At 44.8% G+C, this 15,000-nt stretch overlaps 2 protein-coding genes across 4 annotated transcripts in view; one reads left to right on the top strand and one right to left on the bottom strand.

Moving 5' to 3' along the window:
• hsd11b2 (hydroxysteroid (11-beta) dehydrogenase 2) overlaps nucleotides 1-3,498 on the top strand; it is an 18,399-nt gene extending 14,901 nt beyond the window's left edge. The window contains exons 4-5 of one of the 3 annotated variants that reach the window (XM_037096025.1): nucleotides 459-569; nucleotides 2,471-3,498. In XM_037096025.1, coding sequence (XP_036951920.1) covers nucleotides 459-569; nucleotides 2,471-2,898 — 539 coding nt within the window. In that variant the 3' untranslated portion in view covers nucleotides 2,899-3,498. Of the gene's footprint in view, nucleotides 1-431; nucleotides 570-2,470 lie in introns of all 3 variants that reach the window. The other 2 variants (XM_037096024.1, XM_037096026.1) reach the window with 2 other exon arrangements.
• An 8,877-nt stretch (nucleotides 3,499-12,375) lies between these two features.
• The window catches only part of LOC119017549 (calcium and integrin-binding family member 2-like), an 8,674-nt gene continuing 6,049 nt past the window's right edge, over nucleotides 12,376-15,000 (bottom strand). The window contains exons 6-7 of the mRNA XM_037094278.1: nucleotides 13,691-13,886; nucleotides 12,376-13,130 (exon numbers count right to left, since the gene is read on the bottom strand). Of these exons, the coding sequence (XP_036950173.1) occupies nucleotides 13,109-13,130; nucleotides 13,691-13,886 (218 nt within the window). The 3' untranslated portion in view covers nucleotides 12,376-13,108. The remainder of the gene's footprint in view (nucleotides 13,131-13,690; nucleotides 13,887-15,000) is intronic.

The raw sequence follows: 15,000 nt of genomic DNA, 5'->3' as shown, positions 1-15,000 counted from the left end.
GTTACCTGCGTCCACCTCAGCTCGCTCCCTCAGCCCAAACATATGCAGGTAATTGGAATTAAAGGGTAATTCCTCCAATTTTATGTGTTCATGTGTTTACAAGTGTTGTTGAGTACGACTGCATATGTGAAGCCTGTGGAGTCTAAAGATGATCTCTCTGAATCTTTTGATGTCCAACGGTGTTATCAGAGTGTATTGATTGACAAAACCTGCAGCCTACATTACCCACAATGCAACTCAGCAAGTGACATCACTGGGGGCAGTTCATCAGATTGCACTAAAGGGTTTATATTACTTTGTTCAGTGCTCCACTCATCAGGTCTGCGCTCTGCTGCAGGTGATGTTATATCACACATTGTGTCACGGATGAACAACAGAGCTCATTGGTCAGTGAGTGTGTGATGTCATGATGATGTTCCACCTGTGAACAGGTGACCAGCCTTTTCCCTGTCTGGCAGCGTATGGAGCATCAAAAGCTGCTCTCAACCTCTTCATGAACACTCTGAGACACGAGCTGGAGCCCTGGGGCGTCCAAGTGTCCACCATCCTGCCCTCCTCATATAAGACAGGTAACCAATCAATCAATCAATCAATCAATCAATCAATCAATCAATCTTTATTTGTAATTACAACAAAGTTGTCTTACGACAGGTCCAGTTGTAGCACCACGTCCACACTCCACCCTACGATCCACGAATCAGGTTCACTGAGCTCAGCTCTTCAGCACCAGGCTCAGTGTGCTGATCCACACTCAGTGATGAGACTCTTTGTCATATATAGACATGTTCTGACCCGTAATCTGTGTTTAATGTGCTCAAAGGCACATCAGCAGTGGATGCTGAAACAAAACTGAACCCTCAAGTGGAGGAGAGTAAAATTAAAGTTTATTACTCCAGGAGAAAAACACAAACCGTTGGGGAGTTCAAATATATTGTTTGGTGGCTCAGTGTCGCTGAAGGGATCAATCAGATCTATATTGATCCTGATTGGTTGGCTGTAACAGTCCCTCCTCTTCCTGTAACTGGTCTTCTCTGTGGTCAGGCCTCATGTTGAACATGATGACTGACCTCCTGCTGAGCAGAATACTCTGTAATGATCAGGACCACATGTGGGATGGACCATCTGTTCTCTCACACTAATTGCTGACTTTAGATTTTGAAACAAGACGGCTGGATGTGATTAGCCGACTGTTGGCCAATAGAAACCCTGCTCAGGTTTCTGTTCTCGACCAACATGATGTCCTCACATCAACAATTAGGAGACTTTTGGGCCTCAGAGCAGCAGAACTGAACTAGTTTATCAGCTGGAGACTGAGAGCAGAAGTGCAGAAGCATTCAGATAATGAGTGGCTGATGAGTGATTGGCCGAGGCAATGATGATGTAAACAGCGAGCGAGCGAGCGAGCAAGCGAGCACACTTTATCCTGCTGTGCTCACTTTAATCCTGAAGGAACAGGTTTCTATTCAAACTCTTAATCCTGCTGTTACTTGGAGCAGCCCCGTCTGGCTGAAAGCCGACTGAGTCCATGAACTTTGTGTTGACATCCAAACCACACACACACACACGCACACACACACAAACACACACTCAGTTTATGTGGTTGTGTTTTAACATGTTTTCAGACTCAAACAGGAACATTTATGAGTCTGATGGACATAGTTTCTGACTGCTGGTGTGACTGTTTACCTGCAGGGATGTTCATGGGAGATGTAGGATGACACATTTTCAAACAGGTCATGATGAAAATTTGTTTCGTTCCTTCATGGACTTTAATGAAAATAACGAACTCAGTGCTTTAAAAGTATTATACATGATAATCTGTTATATCTCTACACTCTGACTCTCAGTTTCATTATCTGCTCTATAAAAGATTTAAACTCTCATGAAGGTGTCCGCTGTGACTCTCTCCTCCTCCGTACACATTCGTGGACACTGTGTTTATGAGGGCGAGCTGCAGCCTCCTACTGCTTTCCAAATAAACAGATTTAAGTGCAGTCAGGTGGTAGATGTATTCTCATATAGTTTCCTCTCAGGTTTAAAACAACTCTCAGTGGTTTAAATCTCCTGTGACTTTACCGAACTGTAAAGTATAGAATTTTTTATAAAGTGAAATAACATTTCATTTTGATGATTTTTTCAGGTTCTGAATTCAGTTCGGTAACTCTGACAAACAAAAAGGTTGATTTGATCTTTTTCTACTGTTGTCATCGACTGAACTCATCACTGACCTCCACGTTTTCATCATTGTGAGCAGAGCAAACTTCATTTTAATGTAATAAAAACATTTTCCTTCATGTTTTCTTCAAACTGCAGAAGAGAAGAGAGTTTTTACTCTCAGTGAATTCTGGGAAGTCTTTCCATATACTCAGAACAGCCAGAACATGATTCTGAACATTGGACCTGACTGGAGCTGGAGTGAATGCGCTGTGTGAAGTTTCAGTGCAGTAACAGTTGTTCTGTTTGTCTGCAGGTCGCTGCAGTAACCAGTCGTACTGGGAGCAGCAGCACAAACAGCTGCTGCAGAGTCTTCCTCCAGCGCTGCTCGAGGACTACGGCGAGGACTACATGGCCGAGACCAAGGAGCTGTTTCACAGCTACGCCAGGCAGGCCAACCCTGACCTCAGCCCCGTCACCAACGCCATCGTCCAGGCGCTGCTTTCGCCACAGCCACAAGCGCGTTATTTTGCAGGGCCCGGCGTCGGCCTCATGTACTTCATCCACAGCTACTGCCCCTTCAGCATCAGCAACCGCTTCCTCCAGAAACTGTTCATGAAGAAGAAGCTGATGCCGCGTGCTCTGAGGAAGCAGTCGGGCTTGGACCTGAACCTCAGCCTCCACAACAACAACAACAACAACAACAACAACGAGGAGGAGGAGAAGGAGGAGAAGCACAAGTAGCTGTGAGACGGTAGACGCCTCCTGCAGATAGAGGACCACTTCTGTAATGCACTCATAGAGCTGTTTCCTGTCCTTTTGTATTTTCTACCTGTTGAAGGGATCATAGTGACGCACCAAAATGTTTCTGTCTGTTTCTGTATCGTCACGTCCACCTGAGGACGACGAGGACACACGAGAGTTCAGGGGACGGGGTCTGGGAGAGGTGTGGCCACAGGTGGATGAGAGAACATGTCACCTCTGTCAGCTGTACTGTACACACACACACACACACACACACACACACACACACACACACACACACACACACACACACTCACACACACACTCTGACTTCATGTGCCTTCATCACAGAGACAGAAACACTGCAGCTGCTCCTCAAACTCGTATGAAACATCAGCACAGACGAACAGACGGACATGTGTTCATGTATTTCATTCTAATGTGCCTCAGAGAGACGGAGGGAAGATCAAACTGTTTCATTTCACATGTTGAGTCTCTTAATCAACAACTTCATTGCTGAGTCGGCAGTTTCACAAAGCTGTCTGATGATGTCACTGCGTCTTTGGAGCTCAACAATGTAAAATAAACCATTTGTAAAAACAGCTGGTTCGTCATTGTAACTTGCCCCAAAGAAATTAGATAAGAACAAACCCCGCCCCTCTGGTACGTCAGGAGCCTTGAAATGAGCGCGCTCAGTGAGACAGGCCTCATTCGTCACACATTTCTTACGTCAGGAACAACAAGCTGTGAGAATATTTCTCACCTGTCATTCCTGAATTATGAGTCTGTGCTTTAAAGAGTTTTCTGCATCAGACAACAGAAAAAAGACTGAACCTTTTTTCAAAAAAAAGCACACACGTTCAGACCCAGATATAAGTAGGAATGTCAGAGTTCCTGTTTGGACCTTCATATTTGACAAATAGCCGTTATGATCCTCAGATGAGGGCTTGACAATTGTTTCTGTATTTCTTTTACTCCATCGACAGTGATATGTCGTGGTTTCTTTCTTGTGACAAACGTACTTATTGAAGGTCACTTTTGACAAAAGCGTCTGCAAAATGCCCTCAATGTAAATGTAAATAATAAAAGTGCAGAAGTGTTGAATACTAAGTATATGAATGGATCAGCTGCAGGGATGAGTCCTTAAACCTGAAATAAGTTAGAAAGTTAGCAATTCTGGCTCCAATGTGTGAGATAATGTGTGAAGAGATGCTGGCTGCAGCTCTGAACTCACAAACAGTCTGACTGTTAATGAGTCGCTGCTCGTTAACTCTGCTCTCGCCTCCGTCCATGTCACACTGAGCGCTGGTCAGACAGTCTCCCCCGTCTCCCGCCTCCCCCCACACTACATCACCCACAGACACATCAGGTGAAAGACAAAGATCTAGTTGTCTTGTTCCTGTCTTGAGCAGTTACTGTCTCAGTTTATCTTCATATTCAGGATCTTTGAATGTCACGTCGTCGTCTTGTGTTTATGATTCATACATGAAACATTAAGGCACGTAGCAGATGTCATGAATTCAACACAATCCAAACCTCAGTGCAACAACAACTTTCATCCAAATGAGCAGGTTCAGCGTGTGTGGAACCTGTCTGTCTCTCACCTGCTTCACCTCCAGCATCATTACAACCTGTCTGTCTCTCACCTGCTTCACCTCCAGCATCATTACAACCTGTCTGTCTCTCACCTGCTTCACCTCCAGCATCATTACAACCTGTCTGTCTCTCACCTGCTTCACCTCCAGCATCATTACAACCTGTCTGTCTCTCACCTGCTTCACCTCCAGCATCATTACAACCTGTCTGTCTCTCACCTGCTTCACCTCCAGCATCATTACGACCTGTCTGTCTCTCACCTGCTTCACCTCCAGCATCATTACAACCTGTCTGTCTCTCACCTGCTTCACCTCCAGCATCATTACAACCTGTCTGTCTCTCATCTGCTTCACCTCCAGCATCATTACGACCTGTCTGTCTCTCACCTGCTTCACCTCCAGCATCATTACAACCTGTCTGTCTCTCACCTGCTTCACCTCCAGCATAATTACAACCTGTCTGTCTCTCACCTGCTTCACCTCCAGCATCATTACAACCTGTCTGTCTCTCACCTGCTTCACCTCCAGCATCATTACGACCTGTCTGTCTCTCACCTGCTTCACCTCCAGCATCATTACAACCTGTCTGTCTCTCACCTGCTTCACCTCCAGCATCATTACGACCTGTCTGTCTCTCACCTGCTTCACCTCCAGCATCATTACAACCTGTCTGTTTTCTGCCCACTTTTTGTTTTTCAATCAAACTATTTATGGCGTCTTTTCTTTTATCATCACTTAAACTGTGAATTTTATATTTAAAAGAATGAAAAAACACAAAAATATGATGTAAAATGTTCACTTGGTTCATTCTTTGATAGAAATAAAGTTGACTTTTTCATACTTGGCTCTTCTGCTGTTTGTTGTGACGAGGGGGTCGGGGGGTTCTGGTTCTGGTTCTGGTTTAAAGGTTTCAGATGTCTGTCACATTGTCTAGGTCACAAAATAAACCACAGAGAAGTTTTCATCTGTTTGGGTCTTTTACTTTACATTGAGGATATCCCCGGGGCTGGGCAGGTGCCAGTATAGCTGTATAACTTACAGAGAAAGAAGAGAGAAAAAAATACATACATATGTACATATGTGTGTGTGTGTGTGTGTGTGTATAAATGTGTATGTATGTATGCATATATGTGTGTGTTACATACAGAGATGGAGGTAGTACGCCAAAAAGGCACACGAAAAAGGAAACCAAAACAGTGGGTAAAAACAAAAACATGGTAGTCAGCAGGCTTATTAACACTCCTTAGATATATTCTGTGCCATATGAGAGTCATGGAATTAGGTCAAAAGGATTTCCAGGTCTTTTTACTCTCTGTGCCACTTATTGAAAAATGTATCTTCTCCAGACTAACACAGAATGAATGTGTGTGGGTAAAATGGTCAGCCTGGCCAAAAGAAAGGAAAAATAAATCATATGGTGCTCAGTGGAAGTAGCTACTGCAGAGTTCAGATCCAGTTTATGCTTCAAACATTTGGATGTTTGGGTCTTTTTAAAATGTTTGTCTACATCAACTGAAGTTTTGATGCTTTCGAATCCAGCAGGACACTCAGAGGCCCAACACCACCAACACCACTGACACCACCAATACCACCAGTACCACCAACACCAACACCAACACCACCAACCAGGATTGTTAGTTATTAATATTTTGTGGACATGAATGAGACGGAGAGCTGAACAGTGGACAGCTTCACAGCTCTGGTAAGAAATCCAGTGCGTTAATATTTGATCTACTGTGTTCACTGTGTCATGACTGTGGTGCTGCCAGGCTGTTGCAGGCTGTTGCCAGGCTGCTACAGGCTGCTGCAGGCTGCTGCCAGGTTGCTGCCAGGCTTCTGCCAGGCTGCTGCCAGGCTGCTGCAAGCTGCTGCGGGCTTCTGCCAGGCTGCTGCCAGGTTGCTGCCAGGCTTCTGCCAGGCTGCTGCCAGGCTGCTGCAAGCTGCTGCGGGCTTCTGCCAGGCTGCTGCCAGGTTGCTGCGGGCTGCTGCCAGGTTGCTGCCAGGCTGCTGCCAGGCTGCTGCGGGCTTCTGCCAGGCTGCTGCCAGGCTGCTGCCAGGTTGCTGCCAGGCTGCTGCCAGGCTGCTGCCAGGCTGCTGCCAGGTTGCTGCAGGCTGCTGCAGGTCTCCCCTTTGGTCTACAGACCATTGCTCTAATCTAACCTGGTTAGATAAATAAACTGAGCTGTGTGGCTCCAAGGACGAACACATACCAGGCTTTAAGACTCACACAGCACTTATCAGTATTTGAGTCTGAACAGGACTAAAAATGCCAGACTCTTCCTTGAATTTAACGCCCAGTCTGTACACGGGTGTCCCTCTGGTTTCTAGGAAATCCTCGTCTTGAGAAAACCAGGTGTGTGTCCTCAGATGGTCTGTGGTGGATGTGGTCCAGCAACAGTTGGGTCAGTGGGCTGAGCTGTTGGCAGCTTCCTGCAGCTCTCCGGGGCCGTGTTTCCACTGTGATAGACCCAGCAGTTTATTGGCACTCACAGGACAAACAGTGTGTGTGTGTGTGTGTGTGTGTGTGTGTGTGTGTGTGTGTGTGTGTGTGTGTGTGTGTGTGTGTTGCCATTTACCTCCAGCCTAGTGTGTAGTGTGTGTACTCTGGCAGACCAGCAGCTGAGGAAATCCGGCTCGTTTCTATCGGGAACTTGGTGAGACGAGTCCAAATGTTCCCCTGGATTAAAATATGTGGTGTGTGTCGGGGCCCGGACCCCCCCAGCAGCCGCTTGGAGCCAAGTGATGGAAATAACTCACATTGTTTAAAGCTCTGTGGGAAACCAGCTGGCTCCATCAGCAAGTCACAGAGTTTAACTTTCACTCACACTCAACAAGAAGCACACACACACACACTTTTCCACACACACTCTCTGCTTTTGCCTCATTTGACCTGTTTCTGCTGCGGAAACCACCATCAACACTGAGCCTCTGCACACACACACACACACAAACGTCTTCCAATGACAGTCCCAGGTTCTGATGGCCCATCCTAGGCTGGCACCGTCTCCCAGATTGTCACTGTGTGTCAGAAACAGAGTCATCATCTTCCCTCAGCAGCAGACATGCTGTGCTCCTGCTGACCGACAGGGGGGGCTGCTCTCTATAAACCTGTCTTCTACTCACTCAGCCTGGTTTGCACAGAAAGTGAATCCACAAACATCTTTTGAAGCCAGTAGACTGGAGAGAAGGGAGGTGGAGCAGGTGGAGCAGGTCGAGGATTAAAGATATGAGAGGTGGGTTAGAATACAAAAATATCTGTTCCCCAAAGTATTCGAGCTAATAGTGCATCATTTTCTGCTGAAGATTGGAGACGACAGAGTGAGACGGATCACAGGGACATTTTCTGGGACAGGTGACCAAAAACTGTGACGTCTGTTTGTCAAAGTTTATGATTCTGACAGGTTTTGTTCATCAAGATAATCTTGATCAGCAGCAGTTTTATCCTCCACACGCCTGATGTGTGAATGTTTTTTCTGGTGTATTGTTGACATGCTAGCCTCATGCTAGCTGTTTGGTGGCGTCTCCCTGAACTACTGCTAAGCTAATCAGATGAGCGTGACGGCATGTTCTGTCGAGAACTAAGAGAACAACAGGATGATCAAAATGTTCTGTTGACCCAGTGAATCTCACAGAACGTGTTGATCTATTTCAACATGAATGAGACATGGCAGTTATTTGGACCAGAGACGTCTCTGTGGTTCACTCAGTTCATCTGAGACGCTTCATGTCTTCATGTGTTGGCAGACACTGTCGGTCTGCAGATGTCCTGATGGACACTGAATGTAGCACAGCTCAGCTCTGCTTTCTGATCTGACTCAGCTTACTACAACACCTGCTGATCACATCATTTAAACACAACGTGAAAGTGATCAATCAGAGCAGGCCGGGAGATTTAATGCAGTCAGCTTCCACCCTGACAGAGTCTGAATGTAGACGTTACCTGAGACGAGCTTGATCATTTATTATTATTCTTTAATTATCATCATTCTTGATATTTTCTGCTGTTGCTTCGGGATCCTGATCACTGTCTCAGAGACCACAGCAGTTTTAAGAAGGTATTCTTCACGTTAAGTCCTGATCCAGAAGGACCAACACTGATTGTGAAGAAAAGAAGCAGGTGTGTTCAGAAACTGTCTGTGTGTTTTCTATGAAAACAGATCAACAGCGTCCAGCTGGACTCAGATCAGTTTAACTTTTAATGTGTATCCCTCATATCTAACATGTTGTCATACCCCAGCAGAATAATTTGTCATCAATACTCAAACAGACACTGTAAACATTTGTTTGTTAATGAAGGTGAAGGTTGTCCAGCAGGAGGAGCTGCAGTCACAGACAAGTGTATGGACCTGAACAGCACCAGGCCCGTGGAAGAGATCTGACTGAAGGATAAACTCAGGGATCAATGAGGTCTTCCTCACTGTTGCAGATGTCATTGTTTCTGTAGACATTTCATTTTGTTCAGGTTAACTCTTATTCCTTGCTGTCTTTAACATTGGAACTAACTGATTGAATTATTCTTTCTGACACTGCTACTCAGCTCTCTGTTCCTCCTGTTAAAAAAAATAACATCCAAAAAAACAACAGGTTCTACAGAGATTTGAAGTTGGATCACTGGACTCAGAGTCCAGAGCGCTATGTTACTGCATTTCATCAAATCTAAAATATTCATAACTTTCTCAGACACAAGTTGTTTGTACGATTACATCACTATTGATTCATTTAAACGCAAGCACATCATTAGAGTGCCTGACATCACAAAACCTCATGAACTTTCAGTTCAGGTTTGATAAATGCTCCTGATAAAAAGTACAGGAGGCAGAAACAACTCAGGTACCTCAGACAGCTTAACAACCATTCACACCTGGGCTCAAGTGGCCCTAACAACTCTGAAACTCAGAGCTCACACTGTCCTTAAAAACTCTGTAAGGACACTCCCATACTATGTAAGGACAATCCCACACCATGTAAGGACACTCCCATAATATGTAAAGACACTCCCGCATCATGTAAGGACACTCCCATAATATGTAAATGCACTCCCACATCATGTAAGGATACTCCCACATCATGTAAGGACACTCCCACATCATGTACCAGGACCTGGATGAATGAGAATCTTCATCAACAACCCAGATACCTGTTCTGATGTCACATCAGGGAAATCAGCATAAAAGAAACAAACTGGAGTGGGTCATTTAAGTCTTCTATATAATGTGTTGAAAAGTGGTTTTATCAATGAAACAACAAACAAATTAAATAAAATAATTCTATTTTTAACGAGAATAATTATGTTGATAAATGTTGACTATGAGATAATTATAACTAAAAATATTATTCTCATAAAGCAGTCCCTCCTCCTACCACCAGGTGTCAGTGTGACACAACAGATGATGTAAGACAAAACTGATTCATTCATTTGTTTTTATCCAGCTCTCAAAGGCCATTTTGTACTGTGTCTGTACAGTCTGAGAATTTAGAAACATAGAACAACATATCTGATATATACAGACGGTCAAAGTGAATCCTGTATCTATGCAGATGTGTTGACTTCTAAAATAAATTAAATAAAAATATATTAATATAGTATAATATGGTATATATTACTATATTAAATTTGCAACACCCAGTGCAGTCCCTCGGTGCACCACCCTCTAGACACCACAGGGTGGTGCTGTGACATGCCTACAGGTGTGATGTCAGGGTCCAGAACGAATAATGGATTACTCATTAACAGGTGAGTAACGTTGTGTGATGTAATGAAGAGACTGTGTGTTCCCACTGGATCATCACAGTCACTCTCTCTTCTGATCACTGGTATTGACCAGGGGACAGACACGTGGTTATCGGTTAGCTTATCTTGTTGTTTAACATGCTGTGAAATTATCGACCGTACGCAGTGTTAGCAACACAGGCTCTGGCTAGCATAGCATTAGCTCTCTGGCTAGATATCAAGCCAAAGCCACGCCCCTTCCGGTTTCCCTCATGGGACCTGATGGTGGTCAGATAAACATGGACGCTGCTGCAGAGTGTTTGAGTGAAACCTCACAGACAGATGAAGTGTTGATACTGTTTGAACTGTGTCATGAATCACACATGATGTTTGTCACAGGCAACAGTGCTGTTAGTGACGTTCACTGAGCTTTAACACAAAACTACATGAGGTTTGACTTTGATTACAACAAACTGACAAACACCATGGTTGAGTTTCTGACTCAGTTCAGACTGGATCAATAAATGATTTCTCTTCTTGTCCACTGGATAAAGTCTGTCTGAAATCAGGTCCCATGAGGTTGAGAGGAAGGGTCAGGACTTCGGCTCCTGAGCAGACTAGTTAATTTAACATTATTGCTATCAAAATGATTCAACTCAGTACAGTTTAATAAAGCAGTTTTTATACATTAGACTAAATCTGTGTGCGTCATCACTCTATCTAAAAAGGGCTGATCCAGAGAACCAAAACCACTGCAGTACTGTGTGTCAGAGCTAAGACAGAATGAAACCTGCAGAAGAAGAATCCCCTCAGACTTCCTGTGTGTATTTATGTCAGCGCAGAGAGCAGCAGAGTGAAGTGGCTGATATTAGATTAATGTGTGAGTGCAGCTGAGGATCCATCGACGTGTTCAGAGGAGGAAGCTGACGGCACATCGACCTGCTGATGATGTGAGGGAAACATGAGATGTTGTTTTGGAGTGAAACACTTTAACAGGCATCATCTCTACAAACTGGACGGTCCAACATCCACACAGGTCCCAACAGCCGAGCTACGAAGTCCATTTTCTACAGTGCTGCACTGCCATACAGTTCTTAGGCACTTGTGTTGTACAGAGAGTCTGTGGATGAGACATGTAATCAAAACATATTCATTGTGCATCAGATGTTCACATGGATGCCTGTTATTGTTGCTATTATTATTCATCCTCCTTCTGTTTGATAGATGATCATTCTCTCACTGTGGGCACCAGGTCAATTATTCTGGGCCCTGGACCCTTAAAATAATGAACTGGAGGGGGGCTTAGGAGCAAAAGGTCCAGCAGTTAGCAAGTCCAGCAGGACCAGCAGGCAGCAGGCCGAGGGCTGATGTGCTGCGGCAGCAGGAACACAGTGTGGTCAGCACAGTTGGCTGGTCACAGTAATCAGGATAAATGTCCTGATGGTGTCTCAGTGCTGCAGCTGAACTGAACCACCTCTGAACAGCAGCCTGAAACCTGAAACCAGCAGCTGCTGCCGGACGATATTCAGCTGATTCTCACTCACTTCCTCCGGATGTCTTCTTATATAATTACAGAATCAGTTGAGTGTGAAGTGATAAACAGAGTTCTCTCTCTTTCTGCAGCTCTGCTGAGCTGTTCACTCTCAGTGCTGCTGATGAAACTGCTGAGCTGCTCATCAGTTACAGCATCAGTGACAGCAGCACTGTTAGTTCTTTGTACAAAATGCTAATATTAGCCACATTAAGCTGCTGCTGGTCGCAGACCACCTGTGAGTGACTTGTCTCCTGAAACTCATAAACTCTGGAGGTGAATATTAATTGGAAATAAGTGAGAATATTTTTTGACGCAAAATGAGGACTGTGTTTTGTTCCCCATCGCTTACACTGGAGATATTTTAATGTCCAGTATGAACTAACATGTTTAATGTTCCGATGGACTTGTGTCCTGCAGCTGCAGTCATGGAGGATCTGTAGTGATGCTGCGACTGTGACATTAAACAGACAAACTGCTTCCTGTTTTCACTTTGGAGCTTATATAAATTGATGGCTGCGTTTAAAGAAAAGCTTCTTGTTGTGTGAGAGCAGGCGGGTCTTGATGTGACACAAGCTGGTGTTTGACTGTCAGCACAGATCTCAGGACCTGAGTCGGGTTTTTAATGAAGCATTGAGAAAGAGAAAGAAAATGTTTTATTTGATCCGAGCCACAGAAGTTTTTCTCTTTATGAGTGAAAGCTGTTCTATCAGGAAAAAGTTTAATCAAAGCCAAAGTTTACAGGTGAGAGCCCTTCCATCAACTGAACTACAGTTTACTATGATTGTCATTATGCACCAGAACACTATGTCACTATGATGTAAATGAACACAGCTAGAAGCAATTTACAACATGCTCTTCATGAAGAAAGATTGCATAGCTCTTCACTGTTTGCCCTTTAAAACTGTGCTTTTTGAACAGAACCAGCAGGTGGATCTGGCCTCTCTGCAAAGCACTGAAGTCAGAAAGTCAGGTTCAGTTCCCTCTGCAGCGTCTTCATCAGAGTCCAGAGGACACGGCAGAGATGCTCTCTGGTAGAAAAGTAGGCCTGTCTTGGTTCCTTGCTCCAAACCATTTTTAAATAATTGAAGTGAAAAGTTTCATGCAGTAACAGCAAACGTCCCCGCTGTTGTCAAGACGATACACTGGCAGAGGACACCTGTGCTGCAGTGAGTCCAAACCAGACTGTGTCAGGAGAGGAAGACTCTCCACCGGTGGTAGAAAGGACAGGCACTGAGTCGAGGTGGGTCTGAGGTACAGGTAGAGGTCCAAGAGGTGGTTCAGGTAGAGGTCCAGGAGGAGGGTGGAGACCGGTTGGATTGGGAAACAGGGTCAAGGTGAGACATCTGTCCTCTGCAGGATCTCAGCAGGGTCTCATATTCGTATGTGGAAGTTACTGCAGACAGAAACAGGACAAGACCAGTTAACTCTGAATCCTCTTATCACACCCAATCAGATCCAATCAAACCCAATCAGATCCAACCAAACCCAATCAGATCCAATCAAACCCAATCAGATCCAACCAAACCCAATCAGATCCAATCAAACCCAATCAGATCCAACCAAACCCAATCAGATCCAATCAAACCCAATCAGATCCAACCAAACCCAATCAGATCCAATCAAACCCAATCAGATCCAACCAAACCCAATCAGATCCAACCAGTCAGCAGCAAACTTCAGTCAAATTACACAAGTTGACAAACGTTTGTTCAGCATCACAATGATTATGGTCTGTTTTTGGAGGGGGGGGGGGGGGCATCTGATGTTTAAAATCAAGTCTCAGCTGCTTCAGTTATTTAGCAGAATGCTGCCACTCTGTTTTACTGGGAAGCTCCAGGACTGTTTTGTGGACTATGACACTTCACCTGACTTTATATCATCAGGAGGAGGAGAGGAGAAGTTTATGTTTTGGTGAACTGCCCCTTTAGGAGATGATTAAAAATGGTGTGGTACCTCAGGAAGTCAGGAGCTTTGGAGATCATGTTCTCGAAGTCAGCGAAGGAGAGCTTTCTGTCCCCGTCGAGGTCGGCCTCCTCGATTGCTTTATCACACACCAGCCTGACCTCCTCGGCTGTCAGCTCTCCTTTGGTCAGTTTGTTCAGAGTCTTCTGCAGATCATCCTGACAGATGAAGTTGTCCCTGTTAAAGTCTGCAACACAGCCAGGAAAGTAATCTCATTACATTACCACTGTGAGTATGGACCACTGGAGCTCTCTCTAAACTTTATTGAAACCAGTACTTACAGGCTAGTCTAGCATTCTGATGCTAACATGAGCTAATGTGACAGTTTATGAAGATTTAGCACTGACAGACACTCCTGGCCTCTTCATTAGGTAAACCTACAGTGGAGGAGGAAGTGCACTGAAACTGTTCCTGCAGTACAACTATTATCAGCTGAATGTGACTCCAATGTCTCTAAATGATCTGTGAGTTAACCAGCAGCGCTCAGTCGCCCCGTTCACACTGCCACCTGGATGCAGGGATCCTGCTCCAATTCTCCGCCTCTGTGTGAATCTCTCAGAAGCAGCGAGGGGTGAAATTTTGCTCCAGCGCTGATCCTCCTCTGGAGGTAGAATCGGAGGAGCAGCATTGGGGAACAGAACCAGTGTGAATGGATTAGCTTACGTCGTATATGGAGGGCGTATCGGCCTGACAGTCTAATAACTGCACAGGTCCTTCACTCAAATGAATACAGAAAAATGTCCCACAAAGCAACATTACAGAATCAAACAACAGTAACGTAGTAACTGTAACTGTCTTTGGCAACTTATGAGGAAAATAATACTGCAGTTATGCGTGGAGAAGCGTCTGCTGTCTGTCCTGCTGTCTGTCCTCCTGTCTGTCTTGCTGTCTGTCCTACTGTCTGTCCTTTGTCACATTTCTGCCTGAAAAACAACTCACAAGTGTTTGTGTTGTTGTAGTTACTGTTGTCACGGTGACGGTCAGCCCTCTGTCTGACAGTCAGACAGCGTCCACTTTACTGATGGTGATTATGTAATTATGTAATGAAAAACGTAACTTTGGCACTTTTCAGGATGTTTGGTGGGTCAGGATCGCAATCACAAGACAGTATAACAGCATCCATATGATTGTAAACTGTCCATGGGTTTAGACTGACGGGGGGGGGGGCACACCTGGGAAACACACCAATGTCATCATCATGATGTCGCGCCTCTTTAGGAGCAGCAGCGCCAGCTTTCTGTGTGAATTAAACAACGGTTCATCTTTAAGGTGGAGATGCTTCGCTCTGTGTGAACAAACAA

This window comes from Acanthopagrus latus, chromosome 4 (genome assembly GCF_904848185.1).
Source record: "Acanthopagrus latus isolate v.2019 chromosome 4, fAcaLat1.1, whole genome shotgun sequence".
In the NCBI taxonomy this organism is placed as follows: Eukaryota; Metazoa; Chordata; class Actinopteri; order Spariformes; family Sparidae; genus Acanthopagrus; species Acanthopagrus latus.
Note: the sequence above shows the minus strand (reverse complement) of the source record. Positions and strands in the feature narration are given on the sequence as shown.